This window comes from Pseudopodoces humilis, chromosome 5 (genome assembly GCF_049639895.1).
Source record: "Pseudopodoces humilis isolate 2021_Gansu_Grassland_sample_001 chromosome 5, ASM4963989v1, whole genome shotgun sequence".
NCBI classification, from domain to species: domain Eukaryota; kingdom Metazoa; phylum Chordata; class Aves; order Passeriformes; family Paridae; genus Pseudopodoces; species Pseudopodoces humilis.
The window spans coordinates 27,087,177-27,110,589 of NC_142204.1; the positions used below are offsets into that span (position 1 = coordinate 27,087,177).

The 23,413-nt window shown below is 40.1% G+C and overlaps 1 protein-coding gene across 1 annotated transcript in view; it reads left to right on the forward strand.

The window, feature by feature from the left end:
* SLC5A8 (solute carrier family 5 member 8) overlaps window positions 1–21,146 on the forward strand; it is a 29,309-nt gene extending 8,163 nt beyond the window's left edge. Inside the window, exons 4-15 of the mRNA XM_005519461.2 lie at window positions 134–201; window positions 1,087–1,241; window positions 2,641–2,781; window positions 6,801–6,930; window positions 8,429–8,517; window positions 9,905–10,017; window positions 11,316–11,383; window positions 11,675–11,761; window positions 12,775–12,968; window positions 14,151–14,254; window positions 15,967–16,052; window positions 17,521–21,146. Coding sequence (XP_005519518.2) covers window positions 134–201; window positions 1,087–1,241; window positions 2,641–2,781; window positions 6,801–6,930; window positions 8,429–8,517; window positions 9,905–10,017; window positions 11,316–11,383; window positions 11,675–11,761; window positions 12,775–12,968; window positions 14,151–14,254; window positions 15,967–16,052; window positions 17,521–17,652 — 1,367 coding nt within the window. The 3' untranslated portion in view covers window positions 17,653–21,146. The remainder of the gene's footprint in view (window positions 1–133; window positions 202–1,086; window positions 1,242–2,640; window positions 2,782–6,800; window positions 6,931–8,428; window positions 8,518–9,904; window positions 10,018–11,315; window positions 11,384–11,674; window positions 11,762–12,774; window positions 12,969–14,150; window positions 14,255–15,966; window positions 16,053–17,520) is intronic.
* Window positions 21,147–23,413: the final 2,267 nt, after the last annotated feature.

The following is a 23,413-nucleotide window of genomic DNA, read 5'->3' on the forward strand; positions in this document are numbered from 1 at the left end:
AATCTTTTCATTGCCATTTATACCTCCTACTTTTGCATTTAATTTATTTCTAGCTTTTTCCAGTAACTGACCAATCCAAAGTGTTTTATCCCCAATGCCTCATTCACACTGGTGCTCTTTCCCTCTCTTTCAGTCACTGGCTTCGACTTGTGGGGTGCAGTGGTGGCAACTGGCGTGGTCTGCACATTCTACTGCACACTGGTACATGAGCCCTTCAATTGAGAAAAATCTGTTCCTTTCACCACTCTCATCAAATATTAAATTTATTAAAAAGTAGCCTAATAATCAGGTTACTCCATGGAATTAAATTTTGCAGGTGTAGCCACAGGGTCTTATTCATCCAGGGACCTCTCTGAATGCATAGGCAGCCTGTATGAAAATGAAATCTTTTTTGTTATGATACTTACTTGTTTGTTACTACTCAAACAACTCAACTTGTTGTTGCTGAAAGAATAGCAAAAAAAGATAGATTTCCCTTTCAAAAAATCCTTCTGTGGTTTTTCTTCAGATCTAGTAGGATTTTGCTGTGCAATTTGTCAAACCTCAATGCAGCTGTAACAGTCTTGTGTGTTGTTGAAGAGAGCCACTGAAAATAAATTGAACATGAACAGATTGGTCTTTAATTTAGTGTTAATTGACCAAGTGTCTAGAAATGATGAAACAGAACCTCAGTAGCAAATTTATTTGCATATGGTGGATTGAATAATGTTTATTTTTATTCAGATGAATGGTATACATTCTGGAGTTAGTGGCACTGTATATAAGTAAGATGAGCACTGTCTGAAAATTTATCTTTTGATACAAACCTCTGAATCAGGGTATGTGGTGAAGGAAATACTGGATTAAACTATGTGTATGGCCAAAGTAAATTCCCATCCACTTCATAAAAGGGCCAGGATGTCCTGAATAGCTTCCATAATACAATTCCTAAAAAGACATTAGTACAGAATTAGTTCCATTGAAGATGAAGATGAAATTAATCTATTACACATTATACAGATGGTATTGTTTCTGTTGGTTGAATGTGAGCACAGAGCAGGAGTGTTGATGCCTTGTTGTACCTGATATGTGCTGTTCCTCTTGCAGGGTGGTCTGAAGGCAGTGGTGTGGACAGACGTTTTTCAGGTTGGAATCATGGTTGCTGGATTTTCATCTGTGATCATACGAGCTGTGGTGGTTCAGGAGGGAATTGGACGTATTGTAAATGATTCTTACCATGGAGGAAGATTAAACTTCTGGGAGTGAGTTTGTACTTGCAGAGGATGTGCCTCTCTAATCCTACAAATAGAGCTCATGAGACTAACTGTGAAATTAAACTGCTACTGAGGGAGGAGGAAGGCTGAAGTTGTGACCCAGTTTCTGTATATTTTTAAACAAGCTTACCTAGTCTGAGGGATATTTTTTAGGTTTTACACTATGCAAAATCTTGAAAAGAGAAAAACCTTTTTACTTTGTCAAGTAGGTGTTTTAAGGATACATTTGGGATTCCACTGAAAGAGAATGGTGAATAAGAGAGCACATTTGTATTATAATTACAATTTGCAAACAGATGATTTGGCATTTCAGCAACAGGACCAAAAGAAATGGGAAAATAATATTTTTTGCCTAATCTGAAAAAGGGAAATGTTTTTCTTTTCCTTGAAACAAAAAAAAATAATTTTAATAGTATTTTACCCTCCATTATTGTAAGTAGTCATAAGCTAAAAATATCACTTCACAAGTTCAAGAATATTCACTCTGACAATGTTGAATCAAAGACCATTTCAAGTAAAAAAGCTATTTAACCTTTGATGAATACGAGATTCTTCTGAGAACCTTCACCCAGTGCTATTAGTGAAAGTTTAGTATGACAAGTATTGTGATTTGTCCTTTGTCTATCAGTTCACAATATTAATCAGGTTGTTTGCAAAATTCTTCACCAAATTCTTCAGTAAGTAATTAATCTGTGGGTATTTTTTTCTTCTTATGAATAATAATTTATTTCAATCTATTTGGCTCATTTGCAGTGGTTGTACTGCATTGATTCTTCTCCCAGTCACAGAGTTCACAGATGGAAAAAGAAAAGGAATAAAGGATGTAATAGGTGAAATAATGATACAATGTTCACCAAGATAAATATAATTTATTGCTATATTAAAGTTTGATTTAAAAATAATAATTGTTCATGACCACCTAAAATCTGCTATTTACTTAAAGCTAAACCAGCAAAATGTTTTATAGAGTCTCTGTCCACAAAGGCTAGGATTGTAAACACACCTTTATACTGGTGTTAGACTGATGTCCCTCTAGATAAGCAGGCACATTACACTTTTTACTGCAGCATCATTTCATCACAACCATCACAGCTATCATACAACCTTACATAAGACTGTAGTTTATAGGCAAATAAAGCCCTCCAGCTTCACCTTTGGACAGTTTAGAGTGCTTCATTGGCTCAGGATATCAGCTCTGAGTTTTAAAATTTGCTTTCTGTGGCTTCACATAAAGTTAGAGTAACTTAATGTTCAAAATCTGGCCAAGTTAAGAACGTTTGTATTAGAACAAGCATGGAGAAATTATTTCCTCTAAGCATTAAGGTCTTTACATATTAAGAATACTTTCATGTTCTGAATTTGTTTTCTCTTTTTCCTCTCATTGTAGCTTTGATCCCAATCCTTTGCAAAGGCACACCTTCTGGACAATTGTTATAGGTGGGACTTTCACGTGGAGCGGTATATATGGGGTTAACCAGTCTCAAGTCCAGAGATACATTGCATGCAAAAGCAGATTCCATGCAAAATTGTAAGTTACTGTTTGGAATAACTGTCTGAGTGTAGCAGTGGCTAATTCTTTATTATTATTTATTATTATTCTTTATTATCTTTATATAAGTTCTTTATAAGAGTGACTCATTTAGAAGGAATGTGGGGGTATTTTTTCTGTATAAATTATATTTATAAAGGCTAACAACTTTTGGCTTCTGTTTTGTGGACCAGGTTGAAGAAATTTGTCACAATAAGTACTGGTATAGGAATTACATATGATTGCTGTTACATTGAACTTTGTGCCTGAATGTTTCACTGTGCCAGTATGCTCATATGGAAATAGCTGCATTAAGTTTATGTGCAACCTAAAGACCAAATATTATAGTACTTAGTATAGACTATATATATAGTATATACTATAGTGTATACTATAGTACTTATTAGAGACTGAAGTCATATCAAGACAGTATCTTGAATTGCCGCTCTATTAAACCTAAATCATTGTTTGGTGATTTTAGTCTTAGTAAAGACTAAAAACTTTTTTCTATAACAATGAATATAGGTGTGAGAAAATCCAGAAATTACTTATTCAGTGATAAAATTACTGAGTAATTGTGTATTTTGTGTTCATAATAATCATCAACATATTTTTTAAGGAATTAACTCTGGAAACTGGCAGAGGGTTATGTTTTCCTTGAATGTAAACATTTGTGATGAGCCTTTACTCTAGAATGGAGTATATTTACTAGCTCTATTATCTTACCTTTATCTTTAGTATCATTCCATTAGTTCACAGCTCAGGATTTACGAATTACTAGTGATCTCATGAAGTTCATTTATAGAAGAAATACAGAAGCACGCATCATAACCATAGTCCCTATACATTCTGCCATCCTATGGTACAGTGACCTACAGAGAAGCTTTATGAAGTCTTTCACTTCATAAAGCTAGCAAAATGCCACAAGATCACACACCATTTACAAGTGGAATATTTTGTTTATATCAGTAAAGAAAATCTGCTTTTCAGCCATTTGTGCCACAGACCGGAATGAGCTGATGCTTGTTATCTTCAGCGTTCCCTGCCACATCTCCAGCACACCAGCTCACTTCTCTGCAGTCTCTGGCACGTGGCTGGTTCTAGGTTCTCAGCACTACAGAGACACATTCCACATCTCTCTGGAATGATTGTGTATGGGAGAACAGACACATACATTGTGCCAGATTTGTGTGCCAGTCAAGCCGTTCTTCCCATCACCTGCTCTGCTTGGGGCTGTGCCCCTCTCTTGCACCCTCCTTACCCTCTCTGAGAGCAGAGACAGCTCCAGAATGTCTCAGAAGCAGAGTGTGACCAAAGGGAATGTGACACCAGGGCAGCCTCAGGGTAGATGTTCTGAGGTTCTGTAGGCGGTTGAATGGAATTTAGGCTCACATGTTGATGGTTGTGGAGCCTTAATCAGTAGAACCCTGTCCTGCTGGCATGCATGGTTGGACTGTGTGGCATCTTACTTGTGCCTCTCTTGTGCAAGATATTTACTCTGCATGAAGAAATCATTTTGCATAATTGCTGCAGCTTGCCACAACTATAAACACTGCTATTCTGTGGTAACTATCTAGTTCATTTTCAAATGTAATTAAACACATTTGGCAGGTCATGTTGTTGGCCTGTACCTCTTATTGTCATTTAATCTGTGCACAGAGGTGCAAAATGTCATCAGGTCCAAGTAATAGGTTTTTCTTACCCCCATGCCCTTTACTATAAGGCTTTTTAAGAGACAGCACAGTATCACATCAGAGCTCAGAAAATAATTCCTTCACAGATCCAAACTTGCAGGTTTTGGGAAGGCTTTTAACAGTGGCACAAGAACAGGAATTTTCTCAGGCTTTGGGAAAGGATTTCACCCCATTCAAGAAACACCAGTAGGTAGGAGCACATTCTGTCATCTTTGAATGTTCATTAGGCAAATTGAACATAATATCTGAATGATAAGAGGCACTCAGAGCAGGAGAGCTACACTGTCAGAAAAATATGGGCTACTAACACATTTTTGCTACTTTCCTTCCAAGATCAGCAGCTGGCATATTTCAGTGCTAAATTCTTAGAGCCAGACTGAAACAAACAATTGAAAATAAGCTTTCTGCAGTCAAAATGCCTACTTCACCCAAACTCCACCCCATGTTACTCATGCAGAATTAATGGAAACACCTTCCTCCAACAATGCTACAATTATTGTTCTCCAGTGCTTAGTCATAGGGTGTTCCATGAGCTGGGATGTAAATGAGAAGGAAAAAAAAACAGCTCTCTGTCAAACACTGACTCAGTTTAAAAACAAGAATTGCTTGAAAACAAGAAAAACAAATTTTGCTTCTGTGTGTTCCTCTTGACGTTCTAATCTTCACTACAGTCTCTAGGCTAATTCTTCTATTACATCTGTTCAAAAGAGTTGGATTGATTTTACTCATTGGTTAGATTTTGTGCTAAATCAGTTTCTGGGTGCTGTATATCAACATAGATTATGCCAGTGCAGTAACGGCTTCAGCTAAGTGGATTCAAGACATCCAATCAATATGTAAGCATCTATGAGAAGAGGACTGCTTCATTTTTACTGAATTAGTTTAGAGAGAAATTTAAAGTCCTGTTGGTTCTGTGTTTAGACCACCCCTAATTGCAAATACAAGGCAAAAGTGCAGAGTTTCCCCTACTATTCATAAATCAGCTTTTATTTGTATAGGTCTTTTCTAAGAGTTTGCATTGTGCTTTCCAACAACTTTTCTATTGTATAAAACTGATAGTTCAGTTAGTTAATCTACATTATGCCTTTCTGAAAATCTCAATTTCAATGTCTAACAAGGCTTATAAAGTTGGGTTTACTTCTTTATTCATCCTGCTGGTCCTCTACAGAAATATGAAGGCTGTAGACCCTTGCTTTCTTGGGGAAGAAAAACACTAAAAGGCCTCCTGAAGGACTGGAAGCATGGATATATTTGCACAGAAACCAAATGTCCTCCCAGAGGAGATCTTACAGATTGGCACAGGCCCAGAGTATGTGATCTGTCAGGAATTTTAATCGCTATCAGTGATACACAGATAACCAGGAGGCAACTGCTGGAAAGGAACGCTGTTTTTCAAGGCCTTGCTGCCAGTGGGTATGTTTGCTTGAAATGACCACTGTAGGCAAGAAGAATTTTGTGACCCTGGAGGTACCATGAGATTTGTGACCCAGGAGATATCAAGAGCTTAGAAACATTTGAGAAAACCAGACTTAAATGGAAAACAAAAGCCCTCACTGAGCAAGGAAAACAATGTGTTTTTTACTGCCAATAGAAGCCACCTGTTGTGTGGCATAGGCAGCATTACTGCCTGATGAAAACACATTTCTGGTCTCACCATTAGCTGAAGCTGAAGCTTGCATCAGGACATGGGGAGGTGGTGGAGTTTCTGGATGATACAAGACTCATCATGAAGGGGAAGCCCTGGCTTATTGAGAATCCCTGCTCTCTGGAAGTAGCAGCCGGAGGTAGCTCCAGACCAGGTCCCAGGCCCCAGTTTCTCACTGCTGCTTCCCACAGAGACTGTCTCAGGAGGAAATGAGAGATTTGTAGCTTTACAAGGGCAGCTCCAGCATTGTGTAAGCATGATCCTACAGCTCCAGAGGCAAAGGAGTGCTGGTGCTGACTATAACCCCACAGTTGGATCTGGGGCACCCTGCCTTACAAATCCGCTTGGGTTTGTCAAGGGGTGTGGCATGGGGGAGAGAGCATCCTCTGGCCTGCTGCCTGCAATGTACAACTTGTACACATGATGAAATGTGGGGATTGCTGTTTCGCTCCCATCAACTCCATTGTCAGGGGACAAGTGCTCAGACTGCGACACCAAAACCAGAAGTGTCATTTGTACATTTGGAAATGTGACCTCACTCCAGGTGGAATGCTGGGAGTCATATGGTGACTGACTGGGGGTCTCCTCGGTGCAGGCGCGGGCGCTTCCTTGCGTGGCCCTGGCAGGGTCTTTGTGGGATGTTGAGTTCTAATATGGCATTTCCATGTGTATTGGTGCAGGTCCCTCTACATCAACCTGGTGGGACTCTGGGCGATCCTGGCCTGTGCCACACTGTGTGGGCTGTCCCTCTACTCCATCTACAAAGACTGTGACCCATGGACGTCCAACCAGGTGTCGGCACTCGACCAGGTAGGGCCCCACATTTCAGGGAAAGGTGGTGGAAGGGTATCCTTTCTCTGCAGCCATAATAACCAGACAAAGGCAGTTCAGGAGTCAGGGGGTTGAAAACAGTGACATGCTGGAATCCTGTGTTGGGCTGAGACCACAGTGTGAGGGAACACCCAGGAGAAAGCAGCAGACCCGTCCTTGGCACTATTCCGTCCCTGCATTCCCCAGCTATCCTGGAGCTGCAAATCCCTCAGCACTTGGTAGGGTGGGCAGCAGGGAGAGCTGCAATGTAGAGAATGCTCAGTCCACCCATCTCTGCAAACGTGTGGGTTTTTCACTCAAAATTGGTTCAGGAATGCCAGCATTGCATGAAACTGCTTTGAAGAGAAGCGAGGGGAAGAAAGCAGCAGTGCCCTTGTGAGTGACTGTGGGTCCTGGTGAGGTGCTTTTTGTCATCCAACCTAAATTCCTCTGGGCTGATGAAGGCAAAATCCTTTTCAGATTCAAAACGTACTTGTGCCTAAAGCATACACCTGGAGAAAGGTTATCAGAGGGCACGTCTGTAATAGTGATGGTGAATCCTTCCCTCCTTCAGAGGAGAGATGGGCAATCAAAATGTGCTGCAGAGAAACCACCTCACCACTGAAGATGACCTCTCTCTAAAAAGACCTTGAGCAGCAGATTTGAGCAGAGTTCTGGCAGCCCATACACTGTCCAGAGTCAGGGCCCAAAGAAATCAAATAAGTTCATTATTTTATTATATAAAAATATTTGTATTTTTAAGTCTAAGATAATCACAAGCTCTGGATAATGGTCCAATGGACAGTAGCTGGAAAGCCAGGAGAAGAGCACAGAGAGTGGAGCACCTGAGGCAGGACCACTTGGTCTTTAAGGGTAGAATAAAATAAGAGCCAAGGTGGAAACCAGAAGGAAATTAAGTTGTAGCTATCAGTGAAATTAATTTGATAGAGACTGAAAGCAAAATACAAAAAATATCATCTTGTCTGTTAAAAAAATAAAAGGTTCATAGGAAGAAAATCTTCAAATTCCTCTCTTTCCAGCACTCAGATCTCGCAAATGCCATAAAATGGCACACAGTTTCCAATAAGGAAATTGATCTCAGGTACCAATATCTGAAATTATTGGACTGTATATAATCCCCTTTTTGTCGAGTCAACAGCAGAAAAAGCATCTGTGGCACCCAGCACCCTCAAGGGAGTGATGTACAGTACAGACTACCTGCTGCCCAGCCCTAGCTTCCTCTACAATTGTCACTGGAAACCAAGGTCCTGATGGCATGGCACCTCAGCTAAGTGGTCTCAACAGACTCTCTGTAACTCTAGTGGATGTTTTAGGATTGTTGTTCTCTGAAAAAAAAATCAATTAATAGGGTAAGATAGGGCATTAAAAATTAGAACAGCTGGACAGAATGCTGGTGAGCAGGCTGTAAAAAAGCAATACAGTGGTAAAATGAAAAATTAGGGCAAGATGGTAATACTACTTAATCTGAATTTTTCAGCTAATGCCATTCCTAGTGCTGGATATCATGCGTGATTTTCCAGGAGTGCCAGGGCTTTTTGTGGCTAGTGCCTACAGTGGGACATTAAGGTAATTTAATAATCTGGAAACTACTTCCTCTTTTTCCCTTTTTTTGTTGGAGCTAAAGTTGCATTTGTACAATATTTGTACTATATTTATACTATATTTATACAATGTTTATACAATATTTATACTATATTTATACTATATTTATACTATAACATATTTATACTATAAAACGTTTGTACTTATTTCTTTGTCTAGCTAATTTCTATTCTTTGAAAAAATTGCTATGACCTCTTTGATGATGTAGCTTAAAAATCCATAGTTTCCAATATTTGGGTCCTAGGACTCAAAGCTGTTTGGAGTTCCCTACTAACAACATGAGGAAACAGCTAGCCACATGTCATATAAAACACTAAAAAATCCTTCTCTGCGCTTTTAAAGCCCTTCTGCTATAGGAATTTTTGAGTATTGTAGATGGTTGGTTACACCAAATAGCTCCAGTTGGGGAAATTTCCTATTGCTCATCTAATTTTCCGGTTTCAAACCCACATAACTTCAAAGCCATCTGCCTTTCCTTACCCCTGATCTTTAGAGACCTCTTTTCCAGGGTTCCTGGGCTTCCAATTGTCTTGAGTGAATCCCATGAAACAGCAATCACCATATATTTTTACTGTAGGAGACAGATTGATACCCTTCTATCCCATACTGGGGAGTGTTTTGTTCAGCTTTTCCAAGGAATATCTTTAAGAAACATTGTCTTTCTCAATGAAGGCTCTGAGCAATAGCAAGCAGATAGAAATGAAGAAACTTACAAATGTGACACCAGAATATTTTTTTTTTTTCCTGAATACTTGTAGCTACATAAATAGAAGGAACAGCCAAAATATTTGCTGAATAAAAGCTGGTGGCTTGCAAGAGCAAGAGGTACACACAGACAAAAGATCACCTGGTTTTTGCCCTAGGAGTGCTGGTTTCTCTGATCCCACAGGGAACCTACAGTAGTTCAGTTTGGACTAGATGCCTAATTTTTAGGTGACCATAATTAGATTATCTGAATCCTCCTCTGAGAGGGCATTAAAAGTAAACAGTGATGTGGGAATTTTTCCTACCCAGATATATACTGTAGATCATTTGTAAAGGTATCATGTATACCAGTAGTGTTTACAGCCTAGCTATATCTAATAGATATTTCTATTCAGTTCTCCAGGCCCAGCCCAACTTTTCATCAGTATGGGCCTTGAGTTTACCAAGGATAATTACTTCAAACATTTTTTCTAAGCTGTTAGCTGCATTCTCTGGAATAATAAGTTATTTAGACCTATGCAGCAGTTAGATTAGTTTTCTGACACTGTTCTAGACAGTGGCAGTTTCTCTGTATCAGTAACCTACCTGTTATGTATTATTTCAGTTTTTAAGATATAAAAAATTGTATAAATCTTGCTTTATGTAGTACGGTGTCCTCCAGCATCAATGCTCTGGCTGCTGTGACTGTCGAAGACCTCATTAAGCCCTACTTCAAATCTCTTTCTGAAAAGAAGCTGTCATGGATTTCCATGGGGATGAGTATGGAAAATATATTTTCTGCTTTTGCTTTACAAAGTGAAGGTTTGATTCAGATCTTGCTTATGATGGTGTATGTCAGGAGAAGTAATTCACACCAGAGGGACTATGTTGGTGGAACATTTGGGGGAGACAAGATCAGCTGTGTAGGTTTCACACAAACTGGGGGCAAGTGAGTTTAAGGAAAAAATGAAACCATCTTGTTTGGTCTTTAATAAGGAAAGATGCATCTGTGTTTGGTATCGACTCACAAATCTACAAAGCCAAATACCTCTGACTTAAACACCTGCTATTTACCTTTTATCTGTCAAAAATGAGAAGCAAAGGAAGCTTTTTTGTAACAAGTTTTTTTAATTGATATGTAAGCAATAGCATTGTATCCCAAAAATAGTCCAGAGAACAAGAAATTTCACATCTCCTGTGACATACTCTCAGACTGTCATTCTGTTTAGCTCCTCTGCTTACTCAAAGAGAATCAGAACTAGACTGAGCAGATGGTTTAAATCTGTGAAGTGCACTTGCCATGTTTGCTACTTGTACTGTCTGTGACCAGCTGCAAGTGTAGCCCAAGAAAGTGTTTGTAGTAAGAATGAAAATACCTCAGTCCCAACATGGTGTCATAGCCCATACCAGGGAGCATGGCAGACTGGTGGGAGGGTAACAAGTATTAAATATTTTCACCTGAGAGGAGTTTCTTAAACATTGCAAACAATGCTTATGCCAGAAATGTTGTTTGTGGTATCATGAGTTGCCTGATCACAATGAATAGTGAGATTAACCTCTTGCTAGAGGGGTGAAACTCATCAGGGGAGAGCTGGAAAAAAAACAAGTAAGCCAGTGTTACGGCTCCTGGAAAGAGACACTATGTCATGGTGACCTGGGATGTTCTCTGTCACTGTGCCAGCTCCCAGGGATCTGCCAGCATTTACTCTTTTGCTTCCTAGACTTTAGACTAAGAAGTGAAAATCATTTCCTCAAAACAAGGACAATGACACAGGAGATTAGCTGAGAAATAAGAACAATAAGTGGGTTAATGCCACCATGACTAATCCATATGGCTGACATTTATTAGCTAATCTTTAGTAATACAAAGAAAGAAGATTTTGTCAAGTTTGCCTGATCTCTTCTTAATGTAAACAGAAACCTGACCTTTTGACCATTTCAGGCTCTCTGAGAAAACTCCAGATGTTAGCACATTTATTTGGGAGATGTTGGGGCCATGCTGGGTTAGACAGTAACTTTTCCATTAGTGCTTTTCAAACTTTGGCAGATTTATACATTGTTCTGCCTTTCACATGCAGGCCTGTTTTATGGTGGAGTCTGCATTGCTATGGCTGCAGTGGCATCTCTTCTGGGAGCCTTGTTGCAGGTAGGTGTCAGACAGCTTTTTCATGCCCATCTTGGATGACCCAGAATAAATTATGTAAGAAAATAATTGCTGAATACCATTATGAAATTAGTTTTTTATTCTTTGTTGGATATTGATGTGAAACTGCTCATGGCTCAGCCTGTGTTTTAAGCATCCATATATCAAATCCTGGCAGCTGTGTACACACCAGTTAAAAAAGTCTCATAATAGCTTTCTGAAGATCTTCTCATCACTTTGGAGGCTTTACCTTTCTTGCACAGCACCTGATAGCAGACTTTCTTCCTTCCTCAGGCAGCACTCAGCATTTTTGGCATGGTTGGTGGGCCCCTTCTAGGTCTGTTTGCCTTGGGAATCCTCTGCTCCTTTGCAAATGGAACTGTAAGTAGTAATTTAAAGACCGGTTCATCCAAAATTTATTGATAATTTTGGGCATCTCCTTCCCCCTCTCACACCAATAATTTGATGTTGGGCAGCAAGGGAGATGTCTTTGGTACATTTCCCCTTGCTCCCTTTCTTCCTCATCCCAAGGAAATGACAAAGAGAACTGTATAGAAACTTGAATTTCCATCCCATGAAGAGATTTACACATCCAGACGGGGGAAAATAATCTGAATAAAAATGAAGCTTTGACAAGGATTTCTTAAAACCAGTTTTAGAAGCAGGGACAATGCATCTTGAGATGTAGATGAACAACCAGTAGGCTTAGAGAATCCTGGCCTGTCTGAGCAAATGGGGATCAGGTCAGGAAAATGGGGCCTAAGCACTTGCAGACCAAATTGAGGTATTCTCAGAGTGCTTCCATATGTAAAATTATCATTTCTAGAGGAAAAACCTTTTCCATCAAAAAAAGGATTTGACAAATTCGTTGATATGGTTCATGGTTTAGTCTGGCAGGATTACCTAAAAAATTATCTTGCCAGATTTACTAATCACTGATCTTTACCTCTTTGCTATTGCAAATTATATACATATACTAAAGTAAAAAAATAAATTACTAGCTCTCAGCCAAAACCCCACCTACCCCTGACATAAGAGAGACTTTTTTCTAAAAGAGGTCACATGAGAAAATTGAAGAATTGCTTCTGTATTTGTTCAAGGAGGGCCTCAAATAAAGCAGGATTTTCCAATACACCATACAGGCCAAAGTTATCCTTCAACTCTAAAGACAGTGGCCAAATAAAAAGAGGTATGCTCAGGAGGTGGGAGAAAACACTGTATTTCCCCAAAGGGGGATGAAGTAAAGTACCCAGCACTTCCCATCTGTTTATTTAATTTCTGCTCTGGAGATTACAGTTTAGATTATCTTGACTATTTCTTACTCATCTGTTGTTGTTTCTTTCAAATATGTTTTGCTTTTCATGTGAATCTAAGTTTCAATTTTTGTTTTGCAGGGGGCATTTGTGGGTCTTGTCAGTGGCTTCGTTATTTCACTTTGGGTTGGAATTGGATCCCAGATTTATCCTCCACTTCCAGAGAGGACCAAGCCACTCGATCTCTCGATTGCAGGCTGTAATATATCCTCAGGAAATTTAACATCAACAGAAATTCCATTAACAACAGTTTTCAGCACACCAGGTGCAGAAAGGTATATGAGTTCATCAAGTGCAGTAACAAAGCATGTATGTTTTCTAAAGAAACACATACATCTGCAGAGTATTTTGGTTAATATAAGTATCCTTCTCTGCTTTATCTACCACGCTGTTTGAGATGCAGCAGTTTTCTCCATTTTTATTTTTTTTCCTATCAGACTGAAGTTTGTCTGAGTTATCTCACAACAGAAGTCAAAGTGAATCTTCATACTGATCTGAAAAGCTTCTGTTCCAATGAGTCCAAAAGCTTGGACATGCCTTACTGTGGACCACAGTTTTGAACAAAGATATCATTTATAGTCATTGGATTAACTTCCACAATCTGTCACATGAATTCAAGTAATTGGCAGTTAAAGGGCAAAATGCCAGTTAGCAGCTCTACCTACAGCAGCTTGTCTGTGCAGAATAGTTCTATTCAGTACATTCAGAATGGGCACAATATAAGGGATTTCCTCCTCTCTGACACTGACAAATGTCTTACTCTGGGTGATCACAATTAAATTTAATGTGAATGACAATATAGAGAAGAGCAGGAACAGAAAGAAGCTGAAAAACCTCATTTCTAGGGTTTCCAGATCCTTACACCTCAGAGCACTGTACAATCAAGAGATACCCTGACACCCACCTGGGTTCCCAGCATCCAGTTTTATAGACTATACCTCTCGCATGAGCCCTCCAGCATTGCTCCTGGCTGCTGGGAAACACCTCTTGCAGCAGAGCACATACTCAGGGAGAACAGAATGAGGTGTAAAGACAGTTGCTCTATTGTTTCTGGCTATTTAGAGCTTCATGGGGTTGATTTCTTTGTTGGTTTTTTTTTGGTGTCCCTTCCTTTAAATAACATCATCCTTGCTAAAGAAATTAATCCCTTCATCCGGATAACCAGGGTGTTCAGTTGTGCACTAGATTCGTAGCAGAGACAGGACTGTCCTGTTTTACCTGCTCTGTCTCATGCATCGCCTCACTGTACTGACTGGCCTTGTCTCATACAAAGGAACTTGTTCTGCAAATTTTGGAACAAATTTTCAGTGCACATATGATTGTATGGAGGTAGCTCAAGATTACCAGGTTGCTTGGTTCAGAAGTATCTCTGTATTTATACACTGTCTGGAAACAAACATTTTCAAGTTATTTGGAAGAGAAAAGGAGAGATTAATACTTTTTTTGCTTTATTTCAGGCCTGCCCTGGCAGACAACTGGTATTCCTTGTCTTACCTCTACTTCAGCACACTTGGGACACTTGTCACAGTAGTTGTGGGAATAATTATCAGTCTCCTAACAGGTACTAGTTTCAGAGTATTTAATGAAAGCTTCAGAGATTGAATGTATCTCAGATCTCTTTCAAGCAGAGATGTCCTGAGTGCCACAGGGAGTGCCAGTAACCTATTGTAAACACTGTGTAAAGGTTACTATCCTAAATTGAATTTCCTCCCCTCGGTGCTTCTGCATCCCAATCCTGATCTTTGCTCACAGCAAGTTACTACAAGTCTCTAAGGAGGAAGAAGTTACAGCGTATTTTAAAACCTAAGGGGCCAAAAAAAAAAGAAGAAAAAGAAAAAAAGACATCTGTCTTTCCTGTTTTATTAGATGCCTGCAGGGGCTGGAGGTTTAAGACTGGTCCCTGAACATGGCAACAACTCCAAGCAAAGATATACACCTATGCTTCTAGAGGACAAAAGCAGTTTTACTTTGAGTGAGTTCAGAGCACTCAGGGGCTGATGTCTGCATCCACAGAGTGCATGCTTTTCACCACATTCCTCAAGAACATGCCTAAGAGCTGCAGATCTCCTGCATGGCTATTTTAGCTTCTTTCTCAGTTTCCCGGTACTTTTGTGCAAAGGGAAAAAGCAGCTTGCCATGGGTAAGAGTGGGGAGTTCAGTTCCAGCCCATGGTTTCACCACTTTTGCATCCAGGTCATTCACCTCATGCATGGCAGAAACAGCAAAAAAAGCAGCTGTTCTCACAGCTTTACCCCATATCCCCAGCCAGGTTCATATAACAGCCCTCATCTTTGAGGCTGTTAGATTTCAAATTTTTAAACTGATCCACAACAGCTCCAGGACTGTGAAACTCCAAACTCAGTAGACAAACTCACTTCCATTAACTTCCCCATGCCTTGCAACTAATAAGCACAAGTTACATTTATCTCATTTTCTTTTACTTCTCAGTTTTTAGAAGATTTGCTCCACACTTTCTTTCAAGCATATGCTCTTCCCATTGCTATAGTGATGCTTGAACCCAAACATTGCTTTTACCAGGTAGGGATCAGGTTACCTATAGGCCATGAAACAAAGCGTGAAAACCAGAAAACTCAGTAAATCCAGATGAGAAATACTCAGCCCAAGAACAGAAGCACAAAAGAATTAACCCAGCCACAATGTCACCCTGCTTCTCATGGAGCAAGATTTCATTTAAGCCTCAGGTGGCAAGCAGAGCTAACTCCCAGCACCTATATCTCTTGTTTCCCTCCCAAGAAAAGCTAATCTTCCATGCCTTAAAAATGCCCAGATATTCCATTAACCCTTATCTCCTCATCTTGGGCATGCCCTTAAATAATTCGCTATATAAATTGCTGGTGATGTTGGAGACAGGAGTCTTGCTGACAGGAGCTGAGAACTGGAGCTCAGGGTTCAGGGTAGCACTTGGTGCTACAGCTCCTGGACTGGCAGAGTAGTCTCAGACCTCACTGTATGTGATTAATTCTTTTCTGCTGATTTCCAGATTCAATTTTTTACAAAATAGGAAATCTGAGGAGGATCTAGGAAACTGGGAAATAGCTAAGGCATTTCAAATAGACTTTGAGGGATCATTTTATATATTGAGAAGAGCAGGATATACATCTTTGTAAAGAAATGATCCCTAAGGTCTGTGATTGCTTGACAGCTTTTGCTGCATGACTGTGTCCTGCTTGCCTGGCCTGGTGCCCATAGCTGGGGTCTGACACATGGTTTGCATGTGTAAAGCTGGCTGAATGAAACTTGCCTTTTTTGTAGGAGGACTAAAGCAGAACACGGATCGTAAATACCTGCTGACCAAGGAAGATTTCCTGTCCAACTTCTCACGGTCTGAAACTGAGCAAGTAAGTGTAATCGTGCATCTCTGATTTAAATCAATCTTTCCTCTTGGGGACAAATGCAAACAAATTTCCTGGCTTACGTTTTGCCAATTAGGATGAATAGCACCTGATGCTGCCTGATAGGACTATCTGCTTTAAGGCAGTAGCAGAGCACAAGGCAGGTGGGAGTAAGGCAGCTGCCACAGGCAAGGAAGCAGTTTTGCCAGAGCTTAACTTCAGTCAATAACAGAGAAGCAGCTGAGAAAAGGGATAGGTTTCTCCATGTTTCTGCTAAAATATTCCCTAACTGGCCTCTGAGAAGGCACACCTTGGACTCAGCAAAGCTTCCTTTGTGAACATGTGTTCTCTAAGGTCTGATTTTTTGTAACTTTGGCTACTGTTTGAAAGAAAAACTTTCTAGTCAGTGCATCTGTTTCCTAGCTCTCATCCTAATAAAAAAGGGGAAATATTATTGGGTAATAACATCCATTAGAAGGGAGAATACAGGGAATTTTTATTTTTTTTTAAAATAAACTACAGAATACTTTTCAATCAATATCATCAGCTGAACATTCAAGCTCAGCTTTGTTCAGTAGTTCAGACAATAATCATATCTTTAAGATGGTCTAGCTTGTAAAATGTTTTTCCTCAATACTGACAACTTCTTCTAGAATGATCCTATGTATTTCAGATTCTGGATAAGAACACCAGTGAAAAAAGGGATCTTTTACCATACCATTTGCTACTAATGCTGTTTGCCCATATGAGTACTGGAGATCAACTATCCAGTTACTGTCATTCTCTAATGGGTCAACATCTATTTCCACTATCTTGGGATTTAATCCCTGAAGTCTTTTAAAAAAAACCAAAACAATCCACCACCCACATGGAACTTAATGTCCACAGCCATACTTATTTTATACCTGGAATCAGAAACAAGTATCTAAGAGCTGAATAACAAGTGGTTGGCATCACAAATGATGCAGAAAGTTGGTGAGATAAAAAATCGGGGCTAACTAAGCAAGTTTCTGCAAATGAAGAGCTCAATATCTCATTCTATTTAACAGAAATGCAACATCAAGGCAATGACACATGTTCATCTGCTTTTCCTGTCACAGATGGGGCAAGGATGAAGGGTTGGGAGTCAATAGCTCAAAGACCTAGTGGTGACATATCACTACACATAAAAACAGCACTTAGAACTTTGCACACACAAAACCACTTTAGACAATTTGCAGGACAAGAATATTTTGTGTGACAAGGACATTTTACACAATTAGTACCTTATGCAATACAAAACTTTCCATGCCCCTAGAAAAATACCATCTACTCATCTGCAATGAGTATTTGTGCTCTGTCAGCAAGCACCTGTTTTCCTGCAAGGCACCCTGTACGTCAGGCCTGACTCTGCTGGCCAAAAAGAGGTCAAAGAGTCCTCTTTGACAAAGAGTTCTTCTGTTTCACAGCATAGCTTTTGTCTTTTGTTTTTTAGCCAGAGAAAGTGGAAGTGTTGAACTGGAAACCATTTACCATGGCAGACGAAGGAACTGACAACCCTGCCTTCAGCCACATTGAAATGGATGTTGCAAGTGACAAGAACAAAGTCAATGGTCTTCATATATGACGCAAGGCCATGTCAGCCTGTAAGGACAGTTTTGTTCATGTAAAGCACTGTTGACATTCCTGTTCTGGGTCAGTTACCAGCTCTGCTGGGGTCATGGGCAGGCATCTGCTGAGCTTTGTGGCACTATCACCTTTGCATGACCTTGACATTAGTCAAGAAAGGAATCAGGTTTTTCTTGCACTTGCTCACTCTCTCACTCTGGCTCTTAGTGACAGAACCTAAAGCAATGTTTCTATGTGAAATATTTGCCTGATGTTTTTGAGCCTCCTGGAAAAGGTCTGCTTTTAATCTCATTTCACCGTCAGAGTGAATTTTTTATTTGGGAAGAGTACTTTTCACCCAGACATGGCTGTTTTTTCTGGCTTGTTTTTTTTTCTTTTAAGGCATTGAAAGTATGAAGAGATTAGGGTGTGGGACCTTATCAGATTGCAAGAAACAGTGGGTCTTTTATTTGTATGGGAGGTATATTTAGTGCTACGTGATTCCTCTATAGAACTGACTGAGAGCATATTTATTTTGTTGGTTTTCTTGTCTGTGGTTTTTTTAACCCACTTGTTTCTCAGTTACCTGTACCTCTCCTCTGTGCACACTGCTGGGAGCTGCAAGAGTGACTTTGGTGGTGGTGATAGAGGCAAGAGTCAGAGCTGTCTTTCCCTTCATGCCCCATCTCCCTCTTGTCCCCTGTCTTGCCCTTACAGAGCTGGTCCTCATGAAGGAAATAATCTATTTAAACTTTTTATTCAGTGCCATAGTCCAGAACCACAGTAGCCTTCTACTGCATGCCCAGCTTGCTGGCCTGGGCTTGCTCTTGCACTGGGCTGGGCACAGTGCAGCAGAGATATCAGTAAGGAAGATTCCCTTTTGGGTATACTGGACAAGAGTGAAGGCTGCATCTGCAGTTGCCACAGCAGTTCTCTCCAGAGCTATGAGCTGAAACCTTCTTAGCCCTCTGTGTTCTTGCTGTCCTTGTTTTCACTCTGGGGATTCATGTTCAAGGTTGGTTCAGACTGGGCAAGTGCACACTGTGTTTTGGCAGGCGTGCAGAGCCCCCTGAACAATTCTCCAGGAGGAGAAGGGATCACGGAGGATGTCATATGCCGAAGGCTTCTCCAGGGCTGCAGGGCTTATGGAATGGCTAATCCTCTGGTGGGGTTGCCAAGAGAAGGTTAACAGCCCATCCATGTGAGACAATGCACTGTGCATTGCACTGTGTGTTTGGGAGGGTGAAAACCGCCATTACTTCTCCTGCCTCCTTTCGGGTACAGTGGGAAACAGACTCTGACCCACTGTGTTGTTTTTGTACTTCAGACTTTTACTATGGCTATACAAGAGTGTTTAAAACTCTTCTGTAGCAGCAGAATCAAGTTGGAAAATTAAAGCCATTGCAGGAAAGCTGAGCTATGAAGCTTAGAAGGCAGTCATGCTTGGGAATCAAGTGAAAAACTGACTGCATGCCTTAAATGCTTTCTGAAAGTTACAATGCGTTTGTGCCAAGTACTGAGCTGCTGTAACTTGGAATATGACACAGTGATAGCTTAGCTACCTTGACTGAAGCCCTGTAGCATCTAAATCAATTTTTTTCTGTGCCTTTGTGACAGAGGGCACTTGATGATCTACTGCATAAGATGAACTATTAAGATCAGAAAACAAAGGTGAAAAAATGGACTCCAAGGATCAGACAGGAGAACAGGCCAGCCAGACACTGGTGGGTGCCACCAAGGCCATGACTCTATTGGCTAATCCAGAGCAAAAAACTATTGTGATGGAGGCAGGTTTCATCCATGCCTCCTGAAGCACTTTTTTGCATTATTCAGTGCAGAGTTTAGGTCCAGCCCCTTTTCTCACTCTCCTCTGCTGCAGGTTCAGGTCAGTGCCTGAAGAAGCCACTGTGTGGAAGGGATATGATCAAGTGGGATAGATCCCATGAGTTAGGTCTTGTGTCCCTATATCTAAGATCTGAGTCAAACAATAGCATCCTGAATAAAGTCTTCTAGGATTCAGGACAGGAATATCTCTGTTTTGGGACTGAGTTACTCTGAGACAATTAGGTCATTGACTGAATCAGCTGGCTGTGCTTCTCATGTCTCAGAAGGTAAGTGCAGCTCATTTACTCTTGTGCTTTGTCTTCATGACCCAGAAGCAGATACTGCATTCTGTGCTATGGAATACTTCTTCAGCCTTGGAGTATAATAATTCATACTTAGCAGATACTTTCAGCCCACATATCTGGAAGAGGGTAAGTACTGCTATCTCCACGCTGCTCAGAGTGCTGAAGTGGACTGGTGTGCCTCTGCATACCTGTTCTTTGTGAGAGTAAGCTGTAACACAGAACAGAAGCCTGCAGCAAGCCCTTGAGCTGTGTGCCTGCTGCTATGGCTACAGCCCTCCCAATCCAAATGCTGAATTCCCATAAGGATGTGCTTCTCCAGAGGGTGACTGGTCACTGCTGTGTGATACAGCATCAGCATGTCCTTTCTGCATCACTCTGCTGAAATTACTGTGCTGTAGTTGATGCTGCCTTAGACTGTCTTAGATCATCTGTAACTTCTACCTGCTTTGTTAACGAAGACTAATCTTCCTGGTTATCATACTTTAAAAATGTAGTTTTCTCCTCCGAGCTTTGAATTCACTTAGTTGTTTAAAACAGAGGAAATGTGTAAATTACCATCTTACCTCACCTTTATTGCTGAAGTCACTATTTAAGCACTGAGCAGTCGTTTAGCTCAAATTATGGCTTGGAGTAAAGGTTTATATGAAGTGAAAGTGTGGTATGAAGTGAAAGTGAAATATTTATTGGTCCACAATCATAACATCAAGATGGGTTTTCACTGGGAAGTATATCTTGCTGTAAGCAGTTTAGAGACAGACACCCTTACTCTTTGCAGGTGACCTCTGCAACTATCCCATTTCTTGCTATCTGCCTGTGACTGCTGCAGAGCTATAAAGTAACTCTTTTGGCTTTATTTTTTTCTATATTCTTCTTAATTTGCTTCATTAATTAAAACAATTCACCGATTTTCAATAATATATTCTCTGGGAAAGTCTACTGTCCTCTGCTAGCTGAACGCTAAGCCAAGGCCTTCCTTGTCTGTGTTAGAGCAAGATAATTCTTGGACTCTCCACCATACTCCTGCTCCCTGATCCTTCATCTCTCCCAGCTAAAAGCTAACTGATTAAGAAATGTGGGATGCTCAAAACTGATTCATTTCACAGGAGTGGGAGCACTCCACAGTGCTCCAAATTACATGCAGCATCTCGCAGGGTCACGAAACAAAACAATTAGGAACCTGTTTAAATAAAAACACTAAAAAATTCCAGCCCTAAAAAAAACCCCACAACAGTAACATTTGACTCTGTGAATACACAACCACAGAGAGAAAACAGCGAAAGATTTTGTCTCTTTTTGGTCTGTATTTAAATTTTACTTCTTTCTGACTAGTCATTTTGCTTGCTGAACAAATAAGGTAAACAGGAAGAAACACATGAATTACAAGCAGTAAATATTTCATGTGCATAATTTATTTTTAAAGTTTATTACATCACATTATACAAGCATTAAACATGGCTTTATGTTGATGATTGTTTTTTAAAGTGTGAAAACTTGACATTCTTCTCCATAGAATTTTTCTATTTACAAATAAACAATCTCTCTATATACTTTATATATATATATATATATATAATATATATGGTAAATAATGTAACTCCCCTCAGAAAGATTTAAAATAAAAAAGAACTGATTTGTAAACACGGTTTCTGTCATAGTATTTGGTGGCTTGAATGTAGACAATGTTCTAATCCTAGATTTTTCTTTTGTCAGAGTATCCAGGTTGTTCATTTACATTTTTATTCTAAGATCTGTAAAACCAGCATGGGACAGAATGCAAAAAACTTAACAAACGGGCTGAAAAACAGTCCCAATATACTTTTTTTTCCCTTGGTTTTAAAAACTGGTGTGTAACTGCTCATGAAGTACATGCTGCTGTCAAGAATGGCCTATAGAGAACAATCCTATGCTGATTGCAAGATGATTTCACAGTAAATCCTCTGTTGTGTGCTGTCCTGCTTGCTATGTCAAATGTCTGTGCCATGCATTGAGGTTGCTTTTCTTTCTCATTCCCTTGAAGGTAGTGCTCTTGTGAAGCTGGAATAAGTAAACAACATACAGGACTGTCACATGGAGATCTAAACAAAACCCATCATCAGATCAGGAAGAGAATGGCATAAATTAGTTCTCTAGAGACTATTAAAATTCCATTTATTATTATACTATTATTTATATTTTATTTTTCTAATAAATAAAATGGGGACATCTTTCCTGAGTGTTCTGCTATGTAGCTCTGAAGGACTCCAGGGAAATCTATTCATCAGACCAGCAGCAGAGAAACTTTGACAGGTTGACTGGTCAAGCTCTAGACAGAGATATACTCAGGGTCTGCCACGGAGGTCAGAGCCCCTTGCAGCATCATACTGAGCACAAGCTTGGCAAGCAGACAACCTGTGGTCTCATTTAGAGCAGAGCAAGACACAACTTCCAGCAATGTGTTGTCAGGAAAATTCATCATAATGGAGCTATCTTGAAAACTACTGTCAAAAACAATTATTATCTATTGCATTTCTGCTGCGTCTTATTTGTTTTGGCACATTTTATTGCAGTGGTTTCTCTGGAGTGGAAATTAGTTTCTATTCTACTCTGTTTCAGTTCAGTTCTCAGAAGTTACTGAGACCTAAATGGACAAAGCAGCATCTTACTGCAGGAATTTGCAAAGGTCCATTTTGCTCATATGGGTGACACTGATTTTACGCATGGCTCATGTTTCACTTTACTACTTAGCAGTTTCTAAGCTCTGGTCATCTGTTGGCTTAGACATTAAACAGAGGGTATCCAAAATAATCCAGTTATTCATGAGAATTTGGTCTGGATATGATTTTGCCCAGCGATCCTGCCCCAAAGTCCCCAGGCTGCAACTGTAGGTGGTGGATGGTAAATACTAACCCATCTGGCATGTGTGTATTGGGGGTCAACACTGCCTGATCCCCACCCCCTATTTACAGAGATAGAAACACTCCTATTTCCCACTGTCCCGTGAGATGTGTCCACAGCTGCTGTAAGCAGAAGCAAAGATGAACAAGTTCACTTCCCCATTAATCAGGAATTTACCCCACAACTCCTAGTGGTGCTCCCCACTCAGTTTGGCACAGAGCCAACACAGAAAAGACTAATCCTAAAATTCCTTCAGTGCTCATGTTGTCTCACGGGACTTTCAGGCTTGGGTCAGGAACAGCTGATAAAAGGGAACTGCTGTGTCCTTTATCCTCTTCAGGTGGGATAGTGGGTTGCTACTGGAGGAGATTCCTTGCTTTTTTGTGTAGGCAGGCAGTGTCTACAGAGAGGAGGGTGCTCACATTTTCTTTCATCCCTCTCCTTACTCTAGTCATGTTGCTTTTCATTAAAGCTTCCCCCTCTCATGCAAATAGCACAGTTCTCCTTAGTAGTGGAAAAAGTTAATAGATCTAATTTGGTGATATTTGTCACCGTGCAAATGGTCCTGTTGTCATGTGGAGCTTGAGGTATCCATCCATAGAAGCTTGCTTTGTGTGATCTGTCCAGAAGGGCGAATTCTACTCCTTCTATCAAATTACTTCCAGAATAACTTTTGGAAACAACTGATTAGAAGAGCTTTCACAACACTCAGTATTTTGATTCATGTTGTTCCATCCAACAGTTATGATGTCTTCAAAGCTACAAGTCCGCTCTTTT